Below are 24612 nucleotides of genomic sequence, written 5' to 3'. Positions count from 1 at the left end.
GACCCTCTTGAAAGCCGAAAAGAGCCATTTCTATTAGGTGTTAAACCAATTGAGAAATCATGAGGCTCTGATATCAATTGTTAGGAACAGGGGTCGGCACTAAAAGGGGGGGTGAATTAGTGCAATGGTAAAAATTACGTCTTCAAAAACTTTCATATGATTAAAATCATTTCCGACGTAAAACCATTTCAAAACTGTAATACTTTAAAAGCGTACGTGACAGAGTAGTGGATGTTAAGAGCAAGTAAGGAGGTTTGCAGTTGAAGTAAATTGCTCAAAGAAATGCAAACCAGATTTTAGAGTGGTTTGGTCATCGTGACCTACATCCAATTCGCCGATTCATCTTCCGTCGAGGCCACCGGAATCCACTATCGATCTTCCTTTAATAGGCAAAGATCAACTTCCTTCTTACACCCCTCTTCTCTTTTTCACAGGTTTAGTAGTCAACCTTTACAAGCACTCACTCCTCTCTTGTAGAATTCTAATACTTAGACTAGAGGAGGATTCCCACAAGAGATTTTTACGGCGTTTTTCTACTTTTAAACTCTTTGTACTTGTGTCTTTTAACTAGGGATGAGAGGGATATTTATAAGCATCAAGTTGATTCAAACTTAGAGCTTAAATAAATCTCATCCTGGGTTTCCAAAGCACGAGCGATACCACCACCAGTGTTAGTCTGACACTAGGTAGTACCATCGCCTAGTTTGGGCGGTACCATCGCTTGGGTGGCTGTGTTGGGCGGTACCACCACCCAAACTGGTGATACCACCGCCTAGCACCCTACCAGGGGCGGTACAAATAAAATCACTCAAATAGAGATTTTTTATAAAGTTTTGGCTCATTTTAGTCGATTATTACCTCGGAGATTAGAGGAGATCTTTTGGCTGAGTTAGTCAAATGGAGCTGGCCGAATGAGGGCTGGGTAAAATTAAATGTGGATGGCTAATATGTCAAGCAAACAAATGTATGAGGGCTTGGTTTCATTCTTAGAACTCATACGGGCTCTTATATTCTTGTTGGGGATAGATTTATTACAGGGAGAAAGAGTTTTTACTATTAAGGAGGGGTTGAATTTTGTTGGACAAACACACATATCTCAAATCATTATGGAATTATATTTTAGAAAAACAAACTGAGCGTCTGTGATAGGCTAATGATTTTCCTAATATAATGCCCTCCCATATATTTAGGAGGGTAATGGATGTGCTAACTAACTAGTAATGCATGCTAAGACTTCTGAATCTACTTTTGTTTGAGGAGGGAAAAGAATTCTGGTCTTCCAAAGATTGTTTTTTTTTTTTTTTGTGATGACCTTTTGAGCATAGGACATATCTGATTTTTGAATTAATATAGCAGCTATTTTTCTTTCTTCCTAAAAAAATCCTATAGGAGCAAAAACTGTGGAGAGCACACCCCTATGGGCCCACGATGTGGGGCAAAAACGTGGTTGCAAGTTCGACCAGGATCAATGATGGATTGCCAACCAACTTTTCGACAAAAGAAAGTGATGATCTACGTGCGTATGATCCGATCACATGGAACACGTCAGGTGGGACCCAGTCTGACATAAGCATTAGTCTCGTCTCTCTAGCTCTACGAAACATGAGGTGGCAAAGACCCAATCGTCAAACGCGTCTTAAAACCCACAAGCTAAAAAAGGCGATTTGATTGGGTGCAAGCAGGGAGGGATCCAATTCCAAGTCAAAAACGTCGGTGGCTACGTCCTTGTCCATTGCATCTCAAAGAAAGTTCCGAGTTCCAAGTTCAATGTTTTTGGACTCCGAGCTTGCTGACCCACCGCGAGTCAAAGTCTACTCCATTCCCCAAAGGCAGTCTTTGATGCATTGGATCAACCCACTCCAACCCACTCTTCCACCATGAAAGAGTTTGCCGTGTTGAACACCAACTCGCATACGAAATATGAAATATGAAATATGAAATATGAAATATGAGAATGAATTAATTGTATTTTTGTCCATTTCATTTTACCAGTATCAAATACAAAAAAAAAAACAGCTACAAGTTTATCCTTAATGTTCTTAACATGATATTGTGCTAAACCAATGGATTGCTGAATACCAGAGAGTTTTACACACTTCTTTAACCAAGTGCAGCAGGGAAAAGTTGTTCTCCTACAGATTGCAGTCAAGAAGCCAAAAACAACTGCAACAGGAGTAACAGAAATCAAATCACTAGTTTGGACTTGTCTCTCTGGCTTTTTGCATCAGCGTCTTAGCTTCATTTGGTAGTCTTGTTGAGTTGTATCCTTTTTGTTCTGTCATCAGGCATAAAGAACATTGCAGTAGTAAATGCACTAAGTTATTACACAGCAAGGAATTCTATCAGAAAATAATTTATACTCAGAAAACAGATGACCCTAATTGAAGGAATGTGATCATCCATTGTTTAGATTCATCAATTAGATATTTTCAGCTTCACTTCATGAAAGCATGAAATTATCGTGTGCCAAAACCAAATTTCAGACTTGGGATTTATAATGACACCATTCTAATAGCTAAATAGAAAATTTAGCTGTTCAAGATACATTTAATAAGTATAGCTTCTCCAATGAGAAGTAACATAACAAAGGACTTAGTTCAAGGCTTCTAAGTATATAACCAAAGTTCAAACCAACAAAAAACAAAAACAAAAGCTTGGAAAATTAGCCAAAGTTCAAGAGGTAGGTTGAGTATAAGATAAGAAAACTAACCATCTTATGAATAGATAGCATATCAGATTGAACCATATCTCCTCTCATCTGTTCTCTGGCTCCCTTGTGCTGAAGCAGCTGGACATTCCCAAGATGCATGGTTTGCAAAATTACGGCTATCCTCCTCTCCTGCTGAGTAGACCCGAGGCCTGGTTACCTAGTTTGATTTTAGAACATAATTAGATGCTCATAAAGTTAACAGATTGAACAGAAAAAGTGTTGGGGAAAGCATAAGCTGAAGAGATATCAATCCTTTCACAGGTCACCCACTGTTTCCAATAGAGCAGAAAGGATAGTCATTCCAGGCAACGCATCGAGACCATGCTGCAGAGAAGTTAAGGCTATTTTTAGGTCTCATTTAATTTCTCCAATGCAAGGAAGTTTATAACATATTGCTATATCTAAATGGATGAGAGTGAACTAACCTGAAGTTGTACATGAGTCTTGTAGATAAACCCTCCACAACAAATTAAAGCAGATGACACAATGAAGCTGGAAGAATCAGCTCAAGTAAATCTCATAACTGAAAGAGATACTTGGAAAAGAACTAAAAAAATAGATGATGGTTGCGGTAGTAACAATTCTCAGCTAAATAGTGATAACATTGGTATACATGCAGGAAAGCACTCCAAATGTAGCCCAGCCACTAGTAGCATCACCTTCTCTTCCTTGCTTATAATCTGCAAGAGATTAACAAGGAACTTGACTACATTTGAATTAGAAATATGTCTTTTACTAAAAATGCATCTAGAGTTTCAAACTGTGAAGAAATTTGCTTGATATCGCTTAATAAAAGCAATGATACCTGAAATAAGTAGAAAGCATCGAAGGACAAAGTAAATATTAACCTAACAAGACACTCAAGCACCTGCTATAATATGTAATCTTGACTTACTATTAAGACGACTTATACATCTGCAGGTTTGGATGATTATTCCCCTCAAAGTTTCGTGAGTCTTGGTCCAGAAGGTTTACTGATAGAAGATTCAGAGCAACAGAAGACTTTCCAATCAATTCCTTCCATATGTCAATGAAGATCATGCTAAAACATCACTTAACCAAGGGTATAGACAAGGAACGCCATATCCTGCCAATGGGGCAAATCAGTCACTCGGCAGACTGGTACATACTGGTCGATACTGGTTTTCTGAAAAATGGCCAGAAAATAGCCAAAATTTCAAAAGCCCCTTTTTTAGGGTTTTCTCCTAATTTATTGGTATAAAAATTATATCTAGATAAAGATAAAGTGTCCCTAAAGGATAAATAAATAGAAAATCTAGGTTATAAGGAGGAAAAATTGAATTGTTTTCAATTAGTAACTTTCTAATTTAGAGATTGAGTTAGTGTGAGCAATTACCACCAATCGCCAAGTAGGAACTTTAATCACAAATTAGGGTGTGAGAAAGTGCGAACAAGAATGAGTGAAAGAGGGGGAGGGAGGGGGATTTAAAGCCCCAAACGACCCCAACGGTCAATTTGACCATTAGAGCCAGATTTCACCTGTTATGGGTCAGTATAGATCAAAATCCGACTGTGACCTATCCATATCAGTCGGAAATGATTGAAACTTGATCGCATGACTGATACAGCACTGATACCAACTGATATCAGGCCAGTTTACTGCATACAACCTGAAACAGACTGGTCCACATACCGGTCAGCTAGCAAACAGGCACATACCGCCTGTCTCGTACTGTTTCGAGCGGTACATCAAATCTTGGGTACAGATTCAAAACAATACAGTAGCTCTATTTTGAAGTATCTTGGCAGTTTTCAACATCCCAGTTCCTATGGTAAATATCTCCTGATGGATATGTTATACCATTTCATTATAGAAAACCACATATTTAAAAGAACAAGTTCAACAACATGGTCCAGCTAGGATAGGTCAGTATTCCTGGAACTTCCAAACCATCTTAAATTTATGACAATAAGTGGCAACAAACTAAACCATGGGCTTTTATGACAATAACTTATTTTGGTTGTTTCATTGTTAATATTGCATAACATCCTAAATCCTTAAGATATTACAGGGTTTAATACTAAATAAGAACCAGAACTAACCGCATAACTTTGTGAGGGTGAAACCAATTGGGTCATAACCATCAACTGGTATCAAGATCTCGATCTCATAAGGAGTATCACGAGCCTGCTCACCTGTATATAAGTTAAGCAACATTCTCATAGTGACCAATATCCAGAAATGCTATATGTAGCATAAGCCTATAAATAAACATACATCTCCAGTATATGTTTAGAACTGTAGGAGATAAAGTTGTAGGGGCTCTGCCACTTTCTGCTGAACCTGTCAACTTGACCTCAAGCCCTTTATTGGGGTTAACCTGTGGAAGCCAAGTGACATTAACTAAAAAGCCTAAAAGACCTTGGACCAGAATGCTAAATTTTGTCTACCTTGAAATGTGGCTTTTTGACAAGACGAGAGAGAGAAGAGACTGCCGTCAGATAGAGAGATACATGTGTCTGCTCAGTGCCAAAACTGCAGAATTTACCAAATTCAGAATCTCTGGTGAAGAAAATGATTGTAAATGCATATATTTTCATGCAAAACTCAACATGCTACTTCTATAATTTCATGCCATAACTTAGCAGTGACAGATGCAGTAGGAGACATTGATTTACAACACCTCCATGCAGAAATCAGCAGGGCGAAAACCTGATATATGCAATAATTAAAGCAAATTGTAGTTCTCTACTATTTGCGGGTGGCTACATGCCTACATGGCAGTTTCCCATCACTGGGATCATTAGACAAATCAAGAGCCTCAAAGTCCACTGCTTCTAGCATAGAATTCACGAGCTTTCCTGTAACTCTATTAAGACCATTAATTTACACTAGTTCACCTTACCTATGCGGTGCATTTATGTGTCTTCTTTGAACATGCTCAAACCATCTTAATCATTCATTCCACGGTTCATTTCTGGTTGGTGCTACAGCTGATCATTTATAAATGTAAGCATATCTGATTCATCTTCCCTGGTAAACTAATGTATTAAGGTGGCTAGTCTCATGTCTAATTTGCATATAGGTTTTATTAGGGAATTTAAGTTTAATTTTATTATAGGTCTAAACTTATAATACAATTGGGTTTTGGGTTAAATTGAGTTGTTTTATAGTTTTTTTAGATACTTTGATGTTAATTCAATTTAGGTTTTAATTACGTTTGTGTCTTGTATTTCTCAACAGACTTCCTACAAAAGAAACACTAAGTTTGCAGTTCCCTGTAATTTAGTATGTGAACAATATCCAGTAATGTAACATGCAATGCTTCTATGTTGGGATTAATTATCAGCTCCAATTTGATACAAATTTATATTTTTTGGAACTAGTGAGAATATGTTCCTATTTATTAATAGGATTTTGGTTCACATGACCCACTGCAGCAAGTGCTTGCCAAAAAGCGTTTGTAACTAATCGTGTAGGTGATTTTGGTCTATTATTAGGAATCTTAGGTCTTTATTGGATAACAGATAGTTTCGAATTTCGGGATTTGTTCGAGATAACTAATAACTTGATCCAAAATAATGGGGTCAGCTCTTTATTTGCTACTTTGTGTGCCCCTTTATTATTCATTGGTGCAGATTTCTTATCTCTTCATATTCTACTTGAACCACTTGTTAATAGTTTCTCAGTAAAATGCCAACTTTATTTTTATCCAAGTCTGTTAGGACTCTAGCTAGGAGAATCTTAATTGAGAGGGACATTCTGTTAGGACTCTAGCTAGGAGAGTCCTAATAGAAAGGGACACTCTGTTAGGACTCTAACTAGGAGAGTCCTAATTGAGAGAAACATTATGTTATGAGGTTTTTTCTTAGAGAAGAATTAAGAGTTGTAAGGGAATAGGAGTCTTGAGTATGAGTCATATTAGGAGTTGGTTAGAAGTAAGAGTCTTAAGTAGGAGTCCTATTAGGAGTTAGGGTTTAGAAGCCCTATAAATAGCCATGTATTCCTTCTCTTTTGATAGACAATAGATGAATCTTTTCAGCAGCCTTTGAGCAGTAACTTGGAGGGAGAACCCCTATAGAGTTCCAAGGAGGCCGATCCCCTAAAGAGATCAACCCCAAGTTTAGAATCTGCAAGGGTTCTAACACCTGGTATCAGAGCAGCGTTCTTGGCATCTCGCTGCCCTTCCACTGCCATCCATCAACCCTCCACAACCGCCCAAAGCAATTCCCACAATTGCTTAAAAGATCGTCGCCAAATTCCACCGTCATCTCCACCACCGCAGATCATCCTTTGATCTCCCTATGAATTCCAACAGGTTCTGGTTTCCTACCTTACTGCTGCTGCAATTTAGTTATCCATATTCGAAAATCCAAAAAAAAAAAAAATTTGTTCCTATATTGCTGCAAATTTCATCGTAAGTTGCTGAAATTTTTCGACGAGAATTCTGCTATCGCAACTTACACCAATTTTCTTGCTGTTACTGCCGAAATTTTCTTGATTAAATTGGACATCCTTGCTATCATATAAACTGAGATATTGCTGTCAATTCCCTCCTCAAATCTCTCAAATTTTTTGTGGAGATTTCGTCGAGAAACCGCTGTTTCTTCGACGTTAATTCTGCTCTTACAAGACAACACAATTCTGCAACAAACTTTCACTGATTTCTATCAAACCTATACATGCCTTTAACCCGTCAACAAAAGAGAGATCTTAACATCACAGATTTGGAGTCATATACTATGGCATCTGAGGACGCAATCAATGCTAAATTTGAAGTCTTTGAGGCATGAATGGAGGATAAGATTCGGACTCTCCTTACCGAATTCAGTTTGGGCCGACCACCAAGCCCGAAGAAATCACATCAAGGAGAGAGCTCTAATCAATCAAATCATGCCCAAAGAGATGACTTCCAAGAGAGGGGAGGTTCTATGACCGACCCTAACTATTCGCGCATGAGAGTGGACTTCCCTAGATGGGAAGAAGGAGACCCAATTGGTTGGATCTCGCGCGCGGAGCGATATTTTCGGTACCATAAAACTGCGGATGCATCCATGGTGGAAATTGCAGCTATACATCTTGAAGGGGATGACATACAATGGTTTGATTGGTTTGAACACACTTATGGAGCCCTTTCATGGCAACAATTCAAAGAATGACTACTGATCCGCTTCGGACTAACTTATTACGAGAACATTGACGGACAACTAGCAAAGATCCGACAAACCTCCACCATTCAGGAGTACCAAACCAGGTTTGAAAGGTTATCTAATCAAACTCGTGATTGGTCTGAAAAACAGTTATTGGGGACTTTTATTGAGGGCTTAAAGCCGGAGATCCGGGGAGAAGTTAAGGCGCGACAACCATACACGCTTATGGCAGCCATCTCTTTCGCACGACTTCAAGAGGAGCGATTGAACCATGAAGCCCGAAGGACAAGGATCACTCCACGACCTACAATACTAAAGCCCTCAGCCCCCCTACTATCAACCGAGTCCCTGCACCGAAAAGGTTAACAAGAGAAGAACTTCGGGAGCGATCTGCGAAAGGGTTATGTTGGCATTGCGACGAGCCGTGGAGCCGTGAGCATCGCTGTAAAAAAGGTAGACTTCTTATGATTGAACCAGTAGAAGAAGAGGTCATTGAACATCTAGAAGAGAGCCTTGAACATGAAGAAGAAGATATGGAAGAAGAGCCACAGCCGACCGACATTACGGTACACGCACTAGCCGGCTACTCAAATCCGCAAACGATGAAAGTTGGAGGCCTTCTCAAACAACAGCCGATCACTGTTCTCATCGACACGGGTAGCACTAATAACTTCCTAAATAGTAATGTTGCTGCTCGGATGGCACTGCATATTGAAGGTTGCAGCAAGTTCGATGTAAAGGTTGCCGACGGCAGAATCCTAAAGTGCGACCAAAGATGCCCGCAGGTGAAACTATTACTGCAAGACCAAGAAATTATCACCGATTTCTTCCTCCTACCAATCGATGACTATGAGGCAGTGCTTGGTATCGAATGGCTGACTACACTAGGTGATGTCTCTTGGAACTTTTCTAAATTAATTATGAAATTCTACTATAAGGGCAAACAGATCATCCTACGCGGGAAGCGCGGAAGCAACGTTACCACTGTTTCGACCCAACGAATGGAGAAAGTTTTACACAAGGTAAATGGTGCCTTTTTTATGCACCTCCAGCAGCAACCAGAGGGGAAGAAAATAGAATTTGAAGATCAAAATCTTGCCCAATTGCTTACTGAATTTGCCGACATATTTGCTGAACCGCGCGGTCTTCCTCCTTCTCGGCAACAGGACCATCGAATTCCAATCCTTCCGGGCAAGCCACCAACGAACACTCGACCATACCGATATCCTCACCTCCAGAAAGATGAAATTGAAAAGATCGTAAAGGAGATGCTTGAAACAAGGGTGATTCGACCAAGTTGCAGCCCCTATTCCTCACCGGTGCTACTTGTACGCAAGAAGGACGGAACTTGGCGGATGTGCATTGACTACCAAGCTTTAAATGGCATCACCGTCAAGGACAAATACCCAATACCAGTGGTGGATGAACTTCTTGATGAATTGAAAGGAGCTCGAGTCTTCACGAAGTTGGACCTCCGATCCGGTTACCACCAAATTCGGGTATATGACAATGACATTCCAAAAACTGCATTTCGCACACATGATGGCCATTATGAATTCTTGGTAATGCCTTTTGGACTCACTAATGCTCCTTCAACCTTTCAAAGTCTCATGAATGATATACTTCGGAGCTTTCTTCGTAAATTTGTGCTGGTATTTTTCGATGATATTCTCGTTTACAGTCCTTCTCTTGAGACTCACTTTCAGCATTTACGGATTGTTTTGACGATCCTTCGGGAGAATACTCTTTTTGTTAAGCAACCAAAGTGCAGCTTTCTCCAGCAAAAAGTAGAGTACCTTGGGCAAATAATATCAGAAGGAGTGGCGGTAGACCCAACAAAAATTGAGGCAATGCAAGGCTGGCCGAAACCTACAAACGTGAAATTACTACGGGGGTTCCTTGGACTAACGGGCTACTACCGAAAATTTGTTAAGGACTATAGGAAGATCAGTGCACCACTCACTTCTTTACTGAAAAAAGATGCTTTCCAATGGTCGGACAAAGCCTCTGCTGCCTTCGACAAACTTAAAGCAGCCATGACAATGACGCTGGTGCTTGCGCTACCAAATTTCAATGGACCCTTCATCATTGAGGCCGACGCATCTGGAGTCGAAATTGGAGCCGTTCTCATGCAAAACGGTCGACCACTCGCATACACTAGCAAGGCATTATCTCCCTCCCATCAAAACATGTCAGTATATGATAAGGAGATGCTTACCATTGTACACGCAGTAACGAGGTGGAGACCCTACCTGATCAGCCGGTGATTTCAAATTAAAACTGACCATAAAAGCCTCAAGTACTTTTTAGAGCAAAAGATATCATCCCCTGAGCAGCAAAAATGGGTAACCAAACTTCTTGGATTTGATTATGAAATTATTTACAAAAAGGGGAAAGAAACGTTATTGCAGATGCACTCTCACGGCTACCTGAACAAGCTAAGGTTTCAGCCATCTCCCTTCCTACCACCAGTCTCCTCGAGGACATTAGGGAAGAATAGAAAAAGGATCCAAAGATCAACAAGATCATAAAAAAATTGGAGGATGATCCAAGTGCAATAGCCCACTACACTTGGGATTCGAGGGATTTACGCTACAAAGGTCGCATTGTGCTTATACCTGACTCCCCTTGCATCGCAATCATCTTGCATGAAATGCACTCTATACCTTCAGCAGGGCACTCTGAATTCCTAAGAACCTACAAAAGAGTGAAACAAATTTTTTATTGGAGAGGGATGAAAAAAATTATTGCTGAATATATGGCACAATGTGATATATGTCAACAGAACAAGGGTGAAACTGTGGCAAATCCAGGGAAGCTACAACCACTACCCATACCAGACTCAGTGTGGACTGACATCTCCATGGACTTCATCGAAGGGCTGCCATCTTCCAAAGGTAAAAGCACGATTCTCGTGGTGGTTGATCGACTTACGAAATATGCTCATTTTTGTGCTATGAGAAATCCCTATACTGCTGCTAGTATTGCCCAGATTTTCATAGAAAATATTGTTAAACTGCATGGGATGCCAAGGTCCATCGTAAGTGATCGTGACAGGATCTTCACTAGTAAATTTTGGATCGAGTTATTTCAGTTACAAGGCACCAAACTCAAGATGAGCACAGCATATTATCCACAAACTGACGGCCAAACAGAGGTGGTAAATAGGTGCTTAGAGATGTACCTCCGGTGTTTCGCTAGCGACCGACCAAAAGAGTGGGCGAAATGGCTTCCCTGGGCCGAATGGTGGTATAATACTACATATCATTCATCTACAAAATGTGCCCCTTATGAAGCATTGTATGGTCGACCAGCACCTGTGATTCCAAAGTATGTAATTGGCTCGGCCAAGGTAGATCAGGTTGACCAAGAATTGATTAATAGGGACAAACTCTTACAACTGTTAAAAGATAATCTCTCTACCGCTCAAGCCAGAATGAAGCAGCAAGCCGACAAACGACGAAGTGAAAGAGAATTTTCAGTGGGAGATTGGGTTTATCTTCACCTACAACCATACAAGCAACTCTCTATCAACACTCGAGCCTCCATGAAGCTATCCCCACGTTTTTATGGGCCCTATCAGATCACAGAGCGTATTGGAGCCGTGGCATACAGACTTAAATTACCTGAGGATGCCAAAATTCACCCTGTCTTCCACGTATCATGCCTAAAGCCCAAGTTGGGAGAACACGAGTCACCCCAGATCTAACTGTCCAACACAACTGAGGATGGAGTTATTCAAGCCCAACCACAGGCCATCCTCAATCGCAGGATCGTGATGCGTCGCCGACATCCCTCTACTGAAGTACTAGTGCACTGGAATAATCTACCACTTGAAGACGCCACATGGGAACCATATGAGGAGCTGAAGACCCGGTTCCCTGAGTTCATGGAATCTCAACCTTGAGGACAAAGCTGATTTGAAGAGGGCGGGTCTGTTAGGACTCTAGCTAGGAGAATCCTAATTGAGAGGGACATTCTGTTAGGACTCTAGCTAGGAGAGTCCTAATAGAAAGGGACACTCTGTTAGGACTCTAACTAGGAGAGTCCTAATTGAGAGAAACATTCTGTTATGAGGTTTTTTCTTAGAGAAGAATTAAGAGTTGTAAGGGAATAGGAGTCTTGAGTATGAGTCATATTAGGAGTTGGTTAGAAGTAAAAGTCTTAAGTAGGAGTCCTATTAGGAGTTAGGGTTTAGAAGCCCTATAAATAGCCATGTATTCCTTCTCTTTTGATAGGCAATAGATGAATCTTTTCAGCAGCCTTTGAGCAGCAACTTGGAGGGAGGAACCCCTATAGAGTTCCAAGGAGGCCGATCCCCTAAAGAGATCAACCCCAAGTTTAGAATCTGCAAGGGTTCTAACAAAGTCCTAATTATTTGCAGAGCATTCACAACCATGGTTTGCAATACCATATTGTACCACTCGGTACGGGTGGTACATATTGATCCGATAAAGGACCGGTACAGGCAGTATATTAATACACCTTAGTGTACCATGTGTCGGTATGCTTGGTACAGCTTGGTATGTACCATACCAACAGCTGATTGGTACATCAGTACGATACGATATTCAGAATCTTGTTCACAACTAAAATGATTACCATAGATCCACCACCGTGAACAGCTAACAAGAATACAAAGTCTGGATTCTAGTTTATTATTCCAAAGTTAGAGCATACATGTGCAATTATTGGTCATAAAGAGAATCCACTTGTATAGTATATAGTAAATGAGGTAAATAACTATAGAAGTTCATATCACCATTTTGGTCCTAGTCTTCTGTATTTACTTATATAAGAATAACTTGCATTAGAGAAAATTGATAGTCTCATGTGAACATAACTGGTTTTAGTGAGTTAAACAGGTTAAGATTAAAAACCTCATAACATATGACTTCGATTGTTATAGGAAACTGGAACTGATAATGCTAAAAGAAGCACAACACCTGAATTCATTATGAAGTTTCTCATATCCTACTTGGGTCATTCCATTGTACACCTACTCCAAAAGTAAAATGAATCAGTTATTTTTTCCTTCAAAATAAACTACAGAACCATAATAATAAACAAAGACAATGACAAATTTGTTCTTACAACTTCCCATGTGCGAGGATGAAAACCAACAGTGAAACCTTCAAATACTCGAGAACCATGTTTAACACATGGGATTGCAAGTTCAACCAAAACCCTAGTTCAAAGAAATATCTGTACTTAAGAAAGAGCTAAATGGAATAGAAAATAATACATGCAACATGTGCAATCAGACCCAACCAGATAAAATTTCAGTGAAAATATATTTATAAATTTGAGTAAACAGGTTGAGTTATATGATTAAATTTATATAAGCAATTGTCCAAAACAATATAACGATCTTTAGATATGTAGCTGATTCCATGATTTCTCCTGCCTCATACTTGGCAATGGTAGGCAATGTATATATGCATAGTATCACTTAGAAGGATTTAATACCAGTCTTCACAGTATCAGTACAGTACTGATAACCAGGTGTTATACCAACTTTGTATTACCTGATATCATTAAATAAAATAATAAAAAATCAAAATGAGTAGTATTGTACCAGTATTGAGCTACAGGTTCCAATACACTGGTACCTTTTGTCAGAACAGTAAATACCAATTGAACTAGGACCATAAGTTTTGATATTAGTACTTGGTTAGACCGAAAAACATTTGGTATAAAATGTTTAGTAGTTTCCATGCATAACCATGCACAAATTGGTATTAGAAAAATAAAATCATTGCACCTGAGTCCATCAGAACTCCACTGTCAGAACTTACGAGATATGGGAGTGAACAAGTAAAACAGGAAAACACATTGCAAAAGGGTCTGACACAGCTGCAAAGGCATCTTTCTTTCCTGTTCCAATTTAGTAGCACACATATTTCCTGTTCTTTGCTTGTGCTTTTAGCAATTTTGCAATCTGAACAGCTCAGCTATCATCATTCAAGTACTCTATAGCAATAACATTTATCTGACCATATTTTTAATTTAACATATATCTACCATTTCCAGGTATACAATTTTTTTAATTGTCTAACATCAATAGAATTTAGAAGTTGGAGCAAAGAGCTTGAAGATTCTCACATCTTTAACCCCAATGCATTCTGTTCTTGCTAGCTAACAAATATATCATTGTACATATTCATAACACGCTAACGAAAATTGTGATATTAAAATCATTACCCACATTCAATTCACTAATGAAAGTAGATCATCATATATTCGAAAAAAACAGCTTTTCTCTTGGGATTGAAGAAAAGCTGTCAATGACATCAACAAACAAGAAGGTATACACTAGTAAATCATAAAAAGATCAAAATACATGTGGCACAATTGAGATACCTGCACATTGTTTGATCATAATTTACACTACATATGCAGCCAGGTTCCCCTGCAAAAACTCTAAATATAAGTATTCTCAGGCAGAATAACTGGAAAAAAGCTACTCACGTATATAAATGTCAAACATTAAGATCGTGGTCCACTATTCATAAAGCCACACCTGAATGGTTGTGGCTTGCGAATGGCTAGAAGCACTGGAAGTTCAACAAAAGTTTCACTAACAATAAACTAAAATTTAGGGTGCATTTAGAAGATTCATGAAAAGCAGAAAATAACAATACCATTTTGTGTGCACGATTCAACATACAGAGAACTCACCAACTACAAGCCATAGTTACCAGATACAATATGTTTTGCAGTTTTTTAGGTAATATTTTACTAGCCATAATATAATGCCAACCATGAAGTCTCACATTAAGCCACCTTCAGTAAATTTCATATATTTTTTTAATCTAATACAAATTTAGATTAGTGAAACTGTTCAGAAGATTACAATACCTCATAAAGCTGAAAATTGAAAATCACCAATCAAACAAGAAAAAATAAGAAAGATCATCTCCAGTCAAAGAATTAATCATAGCTTTTATACAAAATATCACCAAAAATAAACTATATGATAATATCGATAATATTTGTGCACAATCGATGAGGGAATATGATTATAGGTTTTATGCTCTTATCCACTTTTTTTTCCCCCTTCAAGCTGTAATTTTATGTCACCAATTTGGAAGACAAATGTGCACTTAGACAATGAAACTATGGAAGATTGATAAAAGCCAAAATATATACAAAACCAGATTAGTCAAAGATGCCTCTCTTCTCCCCAATTTCACCTCTTAATCCTTACCCCTTTCTTTCACCCTTTGTATTCTTCAAAACTTCCTAGATATTAAACATACCGTTAAAGAACCATATCTAATCAAAACCTGTATTCCATCTTTCACCTTACTGTGTTCTACCATCTTTCACATATTTAATCATCATATACCTTGGAAACCAACATCTTCATGACAACGTGGAGCAGCATCAACACTGGATTGGATTGGAATTACTATACCATGCAGCATAACAAAACCATGTTTTCCCTCAAATTGATTTCCTATAATATTGGTTATATTTACACTTTTCAGATAATAGTGTCTACATACAATTGAAGCAAGCTCTAGGTGAGAGTTAACCCTCGTTTCTTGTCCACATTTATCCCAAATCTAATTCCAATATTTATTGAGTACTAGAACCCTTTAGATTGTTCTACACCAATGTTAAGACAATGACGTTTTCACAGGAATATGTGAAAAAGCAACTTTAATCTTTAAACCATTGACTGATGCAACAGAAGAGTTAGGCATCACAAGTTATCTCCTTGTGCAGGATATGCCATGTGTGAAAGAAAGATAAGAAGAAAGAAAGACTAACTTGGTGACGCACAATTAAACATAAGAGGGATCCGGATGAACTACTTCAAGGTTTTCAACATAGTTATAAATTTATAATCTCTTCTAAAGTATTTCAGAGTCAGCCTACTCTAGGTAAGTTATAATAAGACACTTATAATCCAATAAGTGAGAGCAAATGCTTACAGTTGGAGCTGTGAAACGCTTAATAAAAGCACACACACAAACAAATACCCACAAAAGCAAAGAATCAAGTGCCACATAAAAAGGAACCCACAAAAACATTCTAAATGAGTACTAAGAAAAATGGTTTGAATTTACATAGAATTATGATTCAACTGAGAAAAAATGCTTACAATTAGAGCCAATAAAAGCTAAAGAAAAGCAAACTTCACAAACTAATGTCAATTATTGAAAAAGGATCAAGTAACACATAATACAAAGCTCAGGAAACATTCTAAATTAAGACAGAAGATGAATCTATTTAATTTTGAAGGATTGATGGAGCAATAAGGATATAACAAGGATGAATTTAACTTCTAAATGGCTATTAGAAAAACTATAATAGAAGTAAAAATTTATTTGAAAAAATAAAGTTCACAAACCTTTACATGCTCCATTTAAGCAGCTTCCACATATAATCTCTACCTTAAAATAGCATAAGAAACATGTATGAATATATATGTCATCAAATAGGTTGTCTAGTTTATAACAAATCCAGCAAGTCCAAGCATCTCATGACTATTTGGAAAATCGGAGGCCAACCTGAGCTGTACGGCCCATTTTGTCAAAGCTACTTTCACAATTTTTTAGGTCTCCATTATAATACCCCTGAGGTGACACATAACAAGTCAGACAAGCAAGTACCTAAACAGATATTATTAGTATCACAAACTAACCAAGTGAAAGAAATGAATGATAGTTAAAGCATATCATAAAAAAAAACAATCACACAGAATAAAAGAAAATTGTAAACAATCTACCTGTCACCACTAATAGAGAAAATGAAAATCTAATAAGCACATTACAGCAAGTAGCCTGAATTGTAAAATTTAGGAGTTTGAATATGTCATTCATAAATATCATGAATGATTCATCCATACATAAACGTATATGTATCATGAATATTTGTCATTCATGTCTATTGCAAGTATGTACAAGGAAAAAGATGAGCACCAGTAGTTAAGCTCTCTCACTCATGATCAAACTTATTATAAAAAAAAAGTTCTAGAAAAGCTCCCTCACTCATAATCAACCTTGTAAAAATTAAAAAAAATAATAAATTCATCACTTCATGAATTGACCCTTCCAAGGCATCGTATTGGCGAGAGCCTCATGCATTGGGTATGTTTACACTTTCTTTTAAATTCATCATTTCATAAGTGATGATTCAGTAAACTAGATGACCAATCTAGTTCAATTTCCATGATCTCCATGGAGTATTGAGAAATATATTACCCACAAAATATTTCCCAAGCTTGTTACTCAACTGAAAAATAATGCTATATGAAAGTTTAATTGTTTTCCTTGTTAATTTCTAGTTTTCTAAGATCAAATCTCCCCATTTTGATCTCCAATGGGCCATCATTTACATCATCTTGATAGATGTATCAATGCATTCCTTTAAGTTCTTGCTTATGTCAATTGAACTTTATGAGCTAAATGATACAATTTTAGGTGATACTACACCCCACTTGGATCTTGGCATTGCTCACTATTGTTTCAGGTTAGCAAGTGAATGAATGAATCCTTTGTTAAACTCTAGTGAAGACCTTTGAAATTTAGCATCTTCTATCACATTGATCCTTATAAATGCTTATTCTTCTATTTGTCAAAGTTCTTTCTGAGTTGATCTACAGGATCCACTTTTGAGTTTCAGATTTATATATATATAATATATATATATATATATATATATATATATATATATATATATATATATATAAAAACTAGGGGTGCACTAGTTTGGAAAAAACTCTAGTGGTTTCCATGAGCTTGTTTGTTCCTCATCTCAAAACAACTAGAAAACTAGGAACATGGGTACTCATTCATTCACATAATTCCAACTAACAAGAATACCTTAAAGTGATGACAGTACACGAAGAAAACATTATATTGTACTGAGTCACATCATTGTCTATAACAACACAACAACAATAAGCTGTAATGTCAACTATCTGGGGTCAGTTGGAAATTTTGCCACCATTGAGCTCCTTCACATCAATGTCTCAAGTTAATATTTAAATCTGGTTTTAGATGAGCAATTCATAGCACAATAGTGCCTGCTGATCATTTAAAGTAGTTGTAACATAGACCTTTTGCTGATACCTTTGTATTGGTCAAGGTTTTCTATATTCTTCAACAGTAGGCCTGCCTTTTGTCATATTCATTGTTTCATGGTCTTACAGGACTTATCTTTTGATCTAGGCATGACAGGATTACACAGATTAAGCAGGGAAAACTCATGGCCATATATATTTTTAATCAGTGGATATAACAGATACTAAATGTTGTAACTACAACTCAAGTATTTGAAAAGGATAGTAAAAACTTGATATACAACAGATACACAATAGAATTGGAGTTTTGGTGGATATAAATATGAATAATGAATGAATCTAGGATAAAATAAAACAAATAATTGTGATACCATTTCAAAATTATTCATCAGTTTTATTTGATAGTGAAGTTCCAACGAAATCATGAAAATCAAAGTAAGCATGAAATATGTGTATAATGTCACTCCATAGAAACATCAATAATAACAACTTATCTTAGGTTAATGTAGATAACTTTTATATTTTATAAATGTTTTAGAACTTTAGATAATTGGATACTTGGAGATGGTTGCAACAAAACCTTTATCTCAAAACTCATTTCTGCCTATGTACCAAAAATTCTGGATAACCAGATTTGCATAAAAATTACAGATGTGTTAAGGATAGACACTTATGTAACCATATCCAGCTCCATTTTAGTATGGAAACAAACTCGGATGGTTATAACCCAACGTAGTTTCAACTCTACATTGACATATTCACCTGAACAAAGTCCACTGGCCCTGAACCGGATACAAAATAGTTGGAAGTTTCATAACGACCAAAATCAACATACCCCTGCAAGAATAAGGATATTTAGGATATAGAATTCCATGCAAACTACCAATTTAGTCACATATGTGCAATATAGTTAGAGTTAGCAGCAAATAACTTAAAAGGCATCATCACTTTCATTAAAAGACTCTTGTTTCACCTCATCATTGTTTGACAAATGGTAAAATCAATTATGTATACAAGATAAATACAAAATCACATTCCCTCTTCCCTGGCATTATTGGTTAGATGGTTTGATCATTAAATATTAGAGCAAATAATTTTTATAATTGTTAGAGTAGATTTTGGTTGTCGGAGTTGGAAGCTAACTCAGATCCAACCTGGTCGCTCTTTGAGCTGGTCCTAAGGTGAAACTCACGAAATCGGACATTCAAAATCCTACAAAATTGAGTTAGAGGATGTTCTCGACAACGCCCCTCTAATGCTTAAGTCAGTAATCCAATCAAACAAGTCGGATTCAAATTGTTCAGTGTGTGTTGGGCATACCTGTGCGACCCCTTTTATAGTAGGTGCTTAGGAGGAGTGTTGCACAGTCCGTTTAGTGAGAACCAATTATAACCACCTTCGTTGATCTCGGGCTGTTGCACTCGTTTTTTACCCTAGCTGGAGTTGCCATTGGTTCAAACTGCCATCGATTGGAACTGTCATTTGTTGGAACTATCGTCGACTGATATCGAGTTGTTTCATGTGTTTAACTCGACCATGTGTCAACCAGTAGTTTGATCATATGGCAATAATGATGCCATCGAGAACTGACGGGTTAGCCACATCACTCTAACTCGAACATATGCCCCCCACTTCCCAAGCTGAGCATCGTGGATAACTGATCAGGAAGTATAGTTTGGTTGGTACATATCATCTATGTAGGAGTTGATGACATACCTGACCCAGGCCATCCGACTCGAGCTACCCAACTCAGTATGCCCGACTTGGCACATTCGACTTAGTATTGCCGGTGTTACATGTTAGCTAAGTACCCTAGCTCGATAGGTCCCCGATCGGGTGTAGTGGTGCATGAAGTGCCAATAGGGCCACGTGAGGTGGCGCTAGGGGCTAGAGAGACCAGGCACAGTGACACACGATGGGCCAATAAGGCCGTGTGTGATCGTGCCAGGGGCCAACAAGCTAGGTGCGACAACACACAAAGGACCGATAGGGCCACAAGTAGTGGCGCCAAGGGCTGGAGAGGTCAGGCATGGCAACACACAAAGGGTCAATATGGCCACATGTGGTGGCGCCAAGGGCTAGAGAGGTTAGGTGCAACAACACACAAAGGGCCGGAGAGGTCCAGCACGACGATGCACAAGGGGCTAATAGGGGCATGTGCTACACGTGCCCCTTCCTTTGGCGGGCTGGAGAATCCAAACGAATCAAGAAAGGTCTAACACCTAATCTACGTTAAGCCTGCCCACGGCTATGGGAAAATGTGGCACAATGGTCTCTTGTCACATGGCCTTTGTTAAGAGAGTGGTGGATTCAACATGAGTTCTCTGACGATTCGAATAACTGTTGAGCTGTTAGGATTGCACCACGTGTCCTAGATCACGCTGGATGATGTCACTTGTCCCACTCTCATCGAGGCGTTCGGGAGCCGAATGGGCAACCAGGCAAACAAAGCATATCTTCAACCTCTATAAATAGCTGATTATTCACCCCAAATACTCCTCATCCCAGCTTGTGATTAGAACTTTCATGAACATCACCCTTAGGGCTTCACAACAACCTCAACTTCCATAGGTCTACAATGTCATCCGCAACCTTGTCCTCTAATACCTTGGACTCGGATAGGTCACCGACCTCATCACCATCCTTGGTGCGAGCAGCGGAAGCTACAATCTCGAAAGGAGTAGAGTCAACCACGCCAATGGAGGTTGCCCCCCCTCCCCTGGAGACGAATCCATCTCATGATGTGGCTCCGCCGCCTATGGCAGAGTCCTTTGACTCGAATTCGATGGTGTCGGACATCGACCAAGAGATTCTCCGGGATGTTTATCATATACTAGCTAACTTTTATTTGGTGCCTGCTCAGTTGGCTGACCGACCTTATGTGTTACGTCACATGTTTTGCACAAGTATAGATGCATTGGTGATGGGGCTTCGTTTCCCCCTCCACTCATTTTTTGTCGAGACTTTCAACTATTGAAATTTCTCCCCCACCTAGATGGTGCCAAACTCCTAGCGCTTTCTTGCGGCATTCAACAGGGAATGCGTGAAGGCCCAGATTTCCCCGAAGCCAACCCTCTTGTTTGCCTACTATAGTCTGTGATTTTAGGGGGTCAGCGTATTTCCTCTCTATCGGACCTGACTGTTAGGTCAAGGGCACTCCTACCTCCTGTAAAGGTTGGAAGAGGAGATTTTTTTGTTCTTTCGAGAAACGGTTGGCCAATCAACTTAGATTGGTCCAACCATAAGTTTTTCAATGTCGCCTCGAGGTTGCATGAGATGGAAAATGAGCAGTTTCGTAGACTGTCTGTAACCTTGTCTGAGTCCACTACCATCCTATAAATGAGAAAACAATAGCTCGTTAATGCAAGCCTAAGTTCAGCTCCTCGAGATAAGAAGTTGGAACTTTCCCTTCTTAATTTAGTTAACTTTTAATTCTTATGCAAATATGGATCTTCAAAGGAGTATTCTCAAATACAACACCCACTACCGAGGTGGGAGGACAAAGAGTGTCATCTCTTAGCCCGGGTCAACCTAGGCCCAACGAGAGGAAGTCGAAAGGGAGCATTGTCGACCTATCACTAAAGTAAGGGGGCTAGCTAGACCTCATATTGAGCAAAAACACTCGTCGGTTCCTCCTCCATCAACACCACTGCCCAACTAGAGGAGTGTTAGAACCCTTGCAGATTCTAAACTGATAGCTTATGACCGATAGCTTATGACCTCGGTCTTTGACCGAGCTTGAGACTCCCCGACCACTATTGGTCATCTCCTTCGGGAGGTTGAAGCTGTGAAACAGGAGCAAGATGACATGATTGCTATGAAGTCTCAACAGGAGAACATATGGGCCCGGCTCTAAAATTGAGTGGACGAGTTGGAAGGAGTAGCTATGGCGGCGAAGGTTACAACGGCAAGTCTGAGCCAGGCCGATTCCTTGAAGGGGTCGATTGAGGTGGTGAAGGTATAAAAGGAAAGGGTGTATCAAAGAGCCTTGAAATCTAAGGGCGATGCCGAGTATGGGGGTAGAAAATCACCATAGGAAATATTCCAACAATTTTATTACAATTAAAGGAAGAGTTACAACCATAGATTTCTTCAAGTTTTGTCACTATTCTCGAAGGAGTTACAAGTTCTTTTGTAATCATGTGGAGAATGGCAAAATCAGGGATAGTATTTCCTGAGGTGGGAAATATGTCAAGTTCTAGGAACATCTAACCCGTCGAGAGTCTCGAGTTGGTAGGTGCCGAGTCGGACTTCCTCTGTGATCCAATATAGTCCTTCCTAGGTTGGCGCCAACTTACTCTTGTTGTGAGTCGGGTCATTGACCTCAGCTTTTATGAGAACAAGATCCTCTTTCTTTAGCCGACGAGGGCAAACTTTGATGTTGAAAGTTTTAGCAAGGGCTCTTTTATAAGCCAGGTTCCTAAGGTGTACCCGAGCTCTGACTTCATTGATTAAGTCTATGTTTGCTTTAAGCTCGACCTCCGATTTCTCGATAAAGTGAGAGGTGCATGAGGTTGGCAGTGTTAGCTCAACTAGGAGTACAGCCTCCATCCCATAAGCCAAGCAAAATGGTGATTCCCCAATGGAGGCTTTTGGTGTGGTCCGCTAACTCCATAAGATGCTCGATAGCTCGTCTACCCAAGTTACTTTTTCCCCCGAGACTCTTTTCTTTAATCCCTTCAATATGGCTCAATTGGTGATCTTAGTCTAACCATTGGCTTGAGGGTAAGCTACCAAGCTGAATCTGAGTTGAATTCTGAATGAATCACATAATTCTTTGAACTTAGCATTATTACACTATGTTCCGTTGTCAGTGATCAATGTCCGTGGAACTCCGAACTGAGCGATAATATATTTCCAAATGAATCCTTCCACTAGTCTTTTGGCAATCAATGCTAGTGGCTTGGCCTCGGCCCATTTAGTGAGGTAAACTACTCCGACTATCAGATACTTCCTTTGGACTGAAGCAGGTGGGAAAGGCTCAAGAATATCTACCTACCACTGTGCAAAGGGCCAAGCTACATCAATCGGAGTCAACTGTACTACTGGTAACCTTTGGATTCGAGCATTGCGTTGGCATATGTCGCATCATCGGACATACTCCTCGATGTCCTATTTGAGGTTCGGCCAGTAATAGCCTTGTCATAGTATCTTAAATGTCAATGACCTAACACTGATATGCTCTCCATAGGTTCCCCTGTGGACCTCAGACACTACTTAAGCTACTTCAGCAAAGATGAAGATAACACAAAAACGATTGAGACAAGGATCGTTTGTAAAGCACTTCATCCAAAATATAGTACCACGCCTATTGTTGGCGTATTCTCCTAGCTTCCATTGGGTCTCTCGAGAGAGTTTCGATTTATAAGGTACTTCAAAATGTTCCTCATACATATTATTTCTGTGGATGTAGTCACTACTTAATCCTTGTGAATGCTTCTATGAGCCAATATTTTGATGACGATCCCTCTTATCGACAATAGCGAGTCCCCAACAGTGGACCTGAAAAGGGTATTTATTGCTACATTATTTGCTCTAGGGATTTGCTTTATGTGAAATGTCAGGATGTCAACTATTATCTGTTTTGCCTTTGCTAGATACGAGACCATGGTTGGATCACAAGCCTTGTAGGTACCAATGACCTGATTAACGACCAATTGGGAATCACTATAAACCCTTAGATTTTGTATTCTCATACCCTTACTGATCTAAACTCCCATCAGTAAAGCCTCATATTCAGCTTCATTATTAGTGACCTTGAAATCAAAATGAAATGCATGTTTGTAAATTTCTCCTTGTATGTTTTACAAAACAAGACCAGCCCCCCATTTGTTGAGGCTATTGATTCGTCAACATGAAGAGTCCAATATCTGGCCTCTCCAGGTGCTTCCTCATAAAGGGTCATCTCTGCTACGAAGTCGGCAAGGGCTTGAGCTTTGATAGCATCAGGTTTAGAAAGAATTTGGCGCATTGACTAGTCAATCATGACGATAATGTGATAGGCTTGGAAATATGAACAAATCTTCCTTGCCGTAAAACCCAATCCATAGGTCAACTTTTCAAAATTAAAATATCGAGTTTCCACATCTTGAAGTACATGGCTGGTGTAGTAGATTGGTTTTTGAATCTGGACTTCTTTGTGAATTAATATCATACTGACCATTGTTGGTGTTATAAACAGATAAAGATAAAAGTCTCCTCCTGGGAGTGGACAGGAAAGCTGGGGCGAAGCTGCTAGATAACACTTGAGCTGATCAAAAGCCCCTTGATATTGCTCTGTCCACCGAAAATCCTTTGGGCGCTTTAGAAACATAGAAAAGGGTAAGCATCGATCACTTGTTCAGGATAAGAACCGATTAAGCAAAGCCATTTGGCTTATCAGTCGCTGCACCTCCTTAATCGAATCTGGAGGTTTCATATTGATAATGGCCTAAACCTTTCTGGGTTGGCATATATTCCCCGTTGATGGGTGATAAAGTATTTTTACGAACTGATGCTAAGCGCACATTTTGCTGGGTTTAACCCTATACGGAATTTTTTGATAGTAGAAAATGCTTCTCCTAGTACGATCAAATATGTGTCAGCACTATGACTCTTTACCAATATATCATCTACATATACCTCCATGTTCTGCTCGATTTGATGCTGGAACATCTTGTCAACCATCCTCTAGTATGTTGCACCAGCATTCTTAAGTTTGAATGACATATTCTTCTAGCAATATAAGCCCATATTCTTCTGAACAGCAATATAA

The 24612-nt window shown here is 39.1% G+C and overlaps 1 protein-coding gene across 4 annotated transcripts in view; it reads right to left on the bottom strand.

The window, feature by feature from the left end:
- Positions 1 to 2710: 2710 nt before the first annotated feature.
- Positions 2711 to 24612, bottom strand: part of LOC103973999 (uncharacterized) — a 31854-nt gene continuing 9952 nt past the window's right edge. For 2 of the 4 annotated variants that reach the window (XM_009388709.3, XM_018821668.2), the window contains exons 6-18: positions 18621 to 18695; positions 16345 to 16410; positions 16185 to 16227; positions 14186 to 14234; positions 12917 to 13010; positions 12769 to 12821; positions 5123 to 5207; positions 4950 to 5052; positions 4775 to 4867; positions 3324 to 3390; positions 3136 to 3202; positions 2981 to 3034; positions 2711 to 2867 (exon numbers count right to left, since the gene is read on the bottom strand). In XM_009388709.3, the coding sequence (XP_009386984.2) occupies positions 2733 to 2867; positions 2981 to 3034; positions 3136 to 3202; positions 3324 to 3390; positions 4775 to 4867; positions 4950 to 5052; positions 5123 to 5207; positions 12769 to 12821; positions 12917 to 13010; positions 14186 to 14234; positions 16185 to 16227; positions 16345 to 16410; positions 18621 to 18695 (984 nt within the window). In that variant the 3' untranslated portion in view covers positions 2711 to 2732. The remainder of the gene's footprint in view (positions 2868 to 2980; positions 3035 to 3135; positions 3203 to 3323; positions 3391 to 4774; positions 4868 to 4949; positions 5053 to 5122; positions 5208 to 12768; positions 12822 to 12916; positions 13011 to 14185; positions 14235 to 16184; positions 16228 to 16344; positions 16411 to 18620; positions 18696 to 24612) is intronic. The other 2 variants (XM_009388710.3, XM_065121543.1) reach the window with 2 other exon arrangements.

The sequence above is a fragment of the Musa acuminata genome, chromosome BXJ2-8 (assembly GCF_036884655.1).
Source record: "Musa acuminata AAA Group cultivar baxijiao chromosome BXJ2-8, Cavendish_Baxijiao_AAA, whole genome shotgun sequence".
NCBI classification, from domain to species: Eukaryota; Viridiplantae; Streptophyta; class Magnoliopsida; order Zingiberales; family Musaceae; genus Musa; species Musa acuminata.
This window is presented reverse-complemented; position numbering and strand designations above follow the sequence as displayed.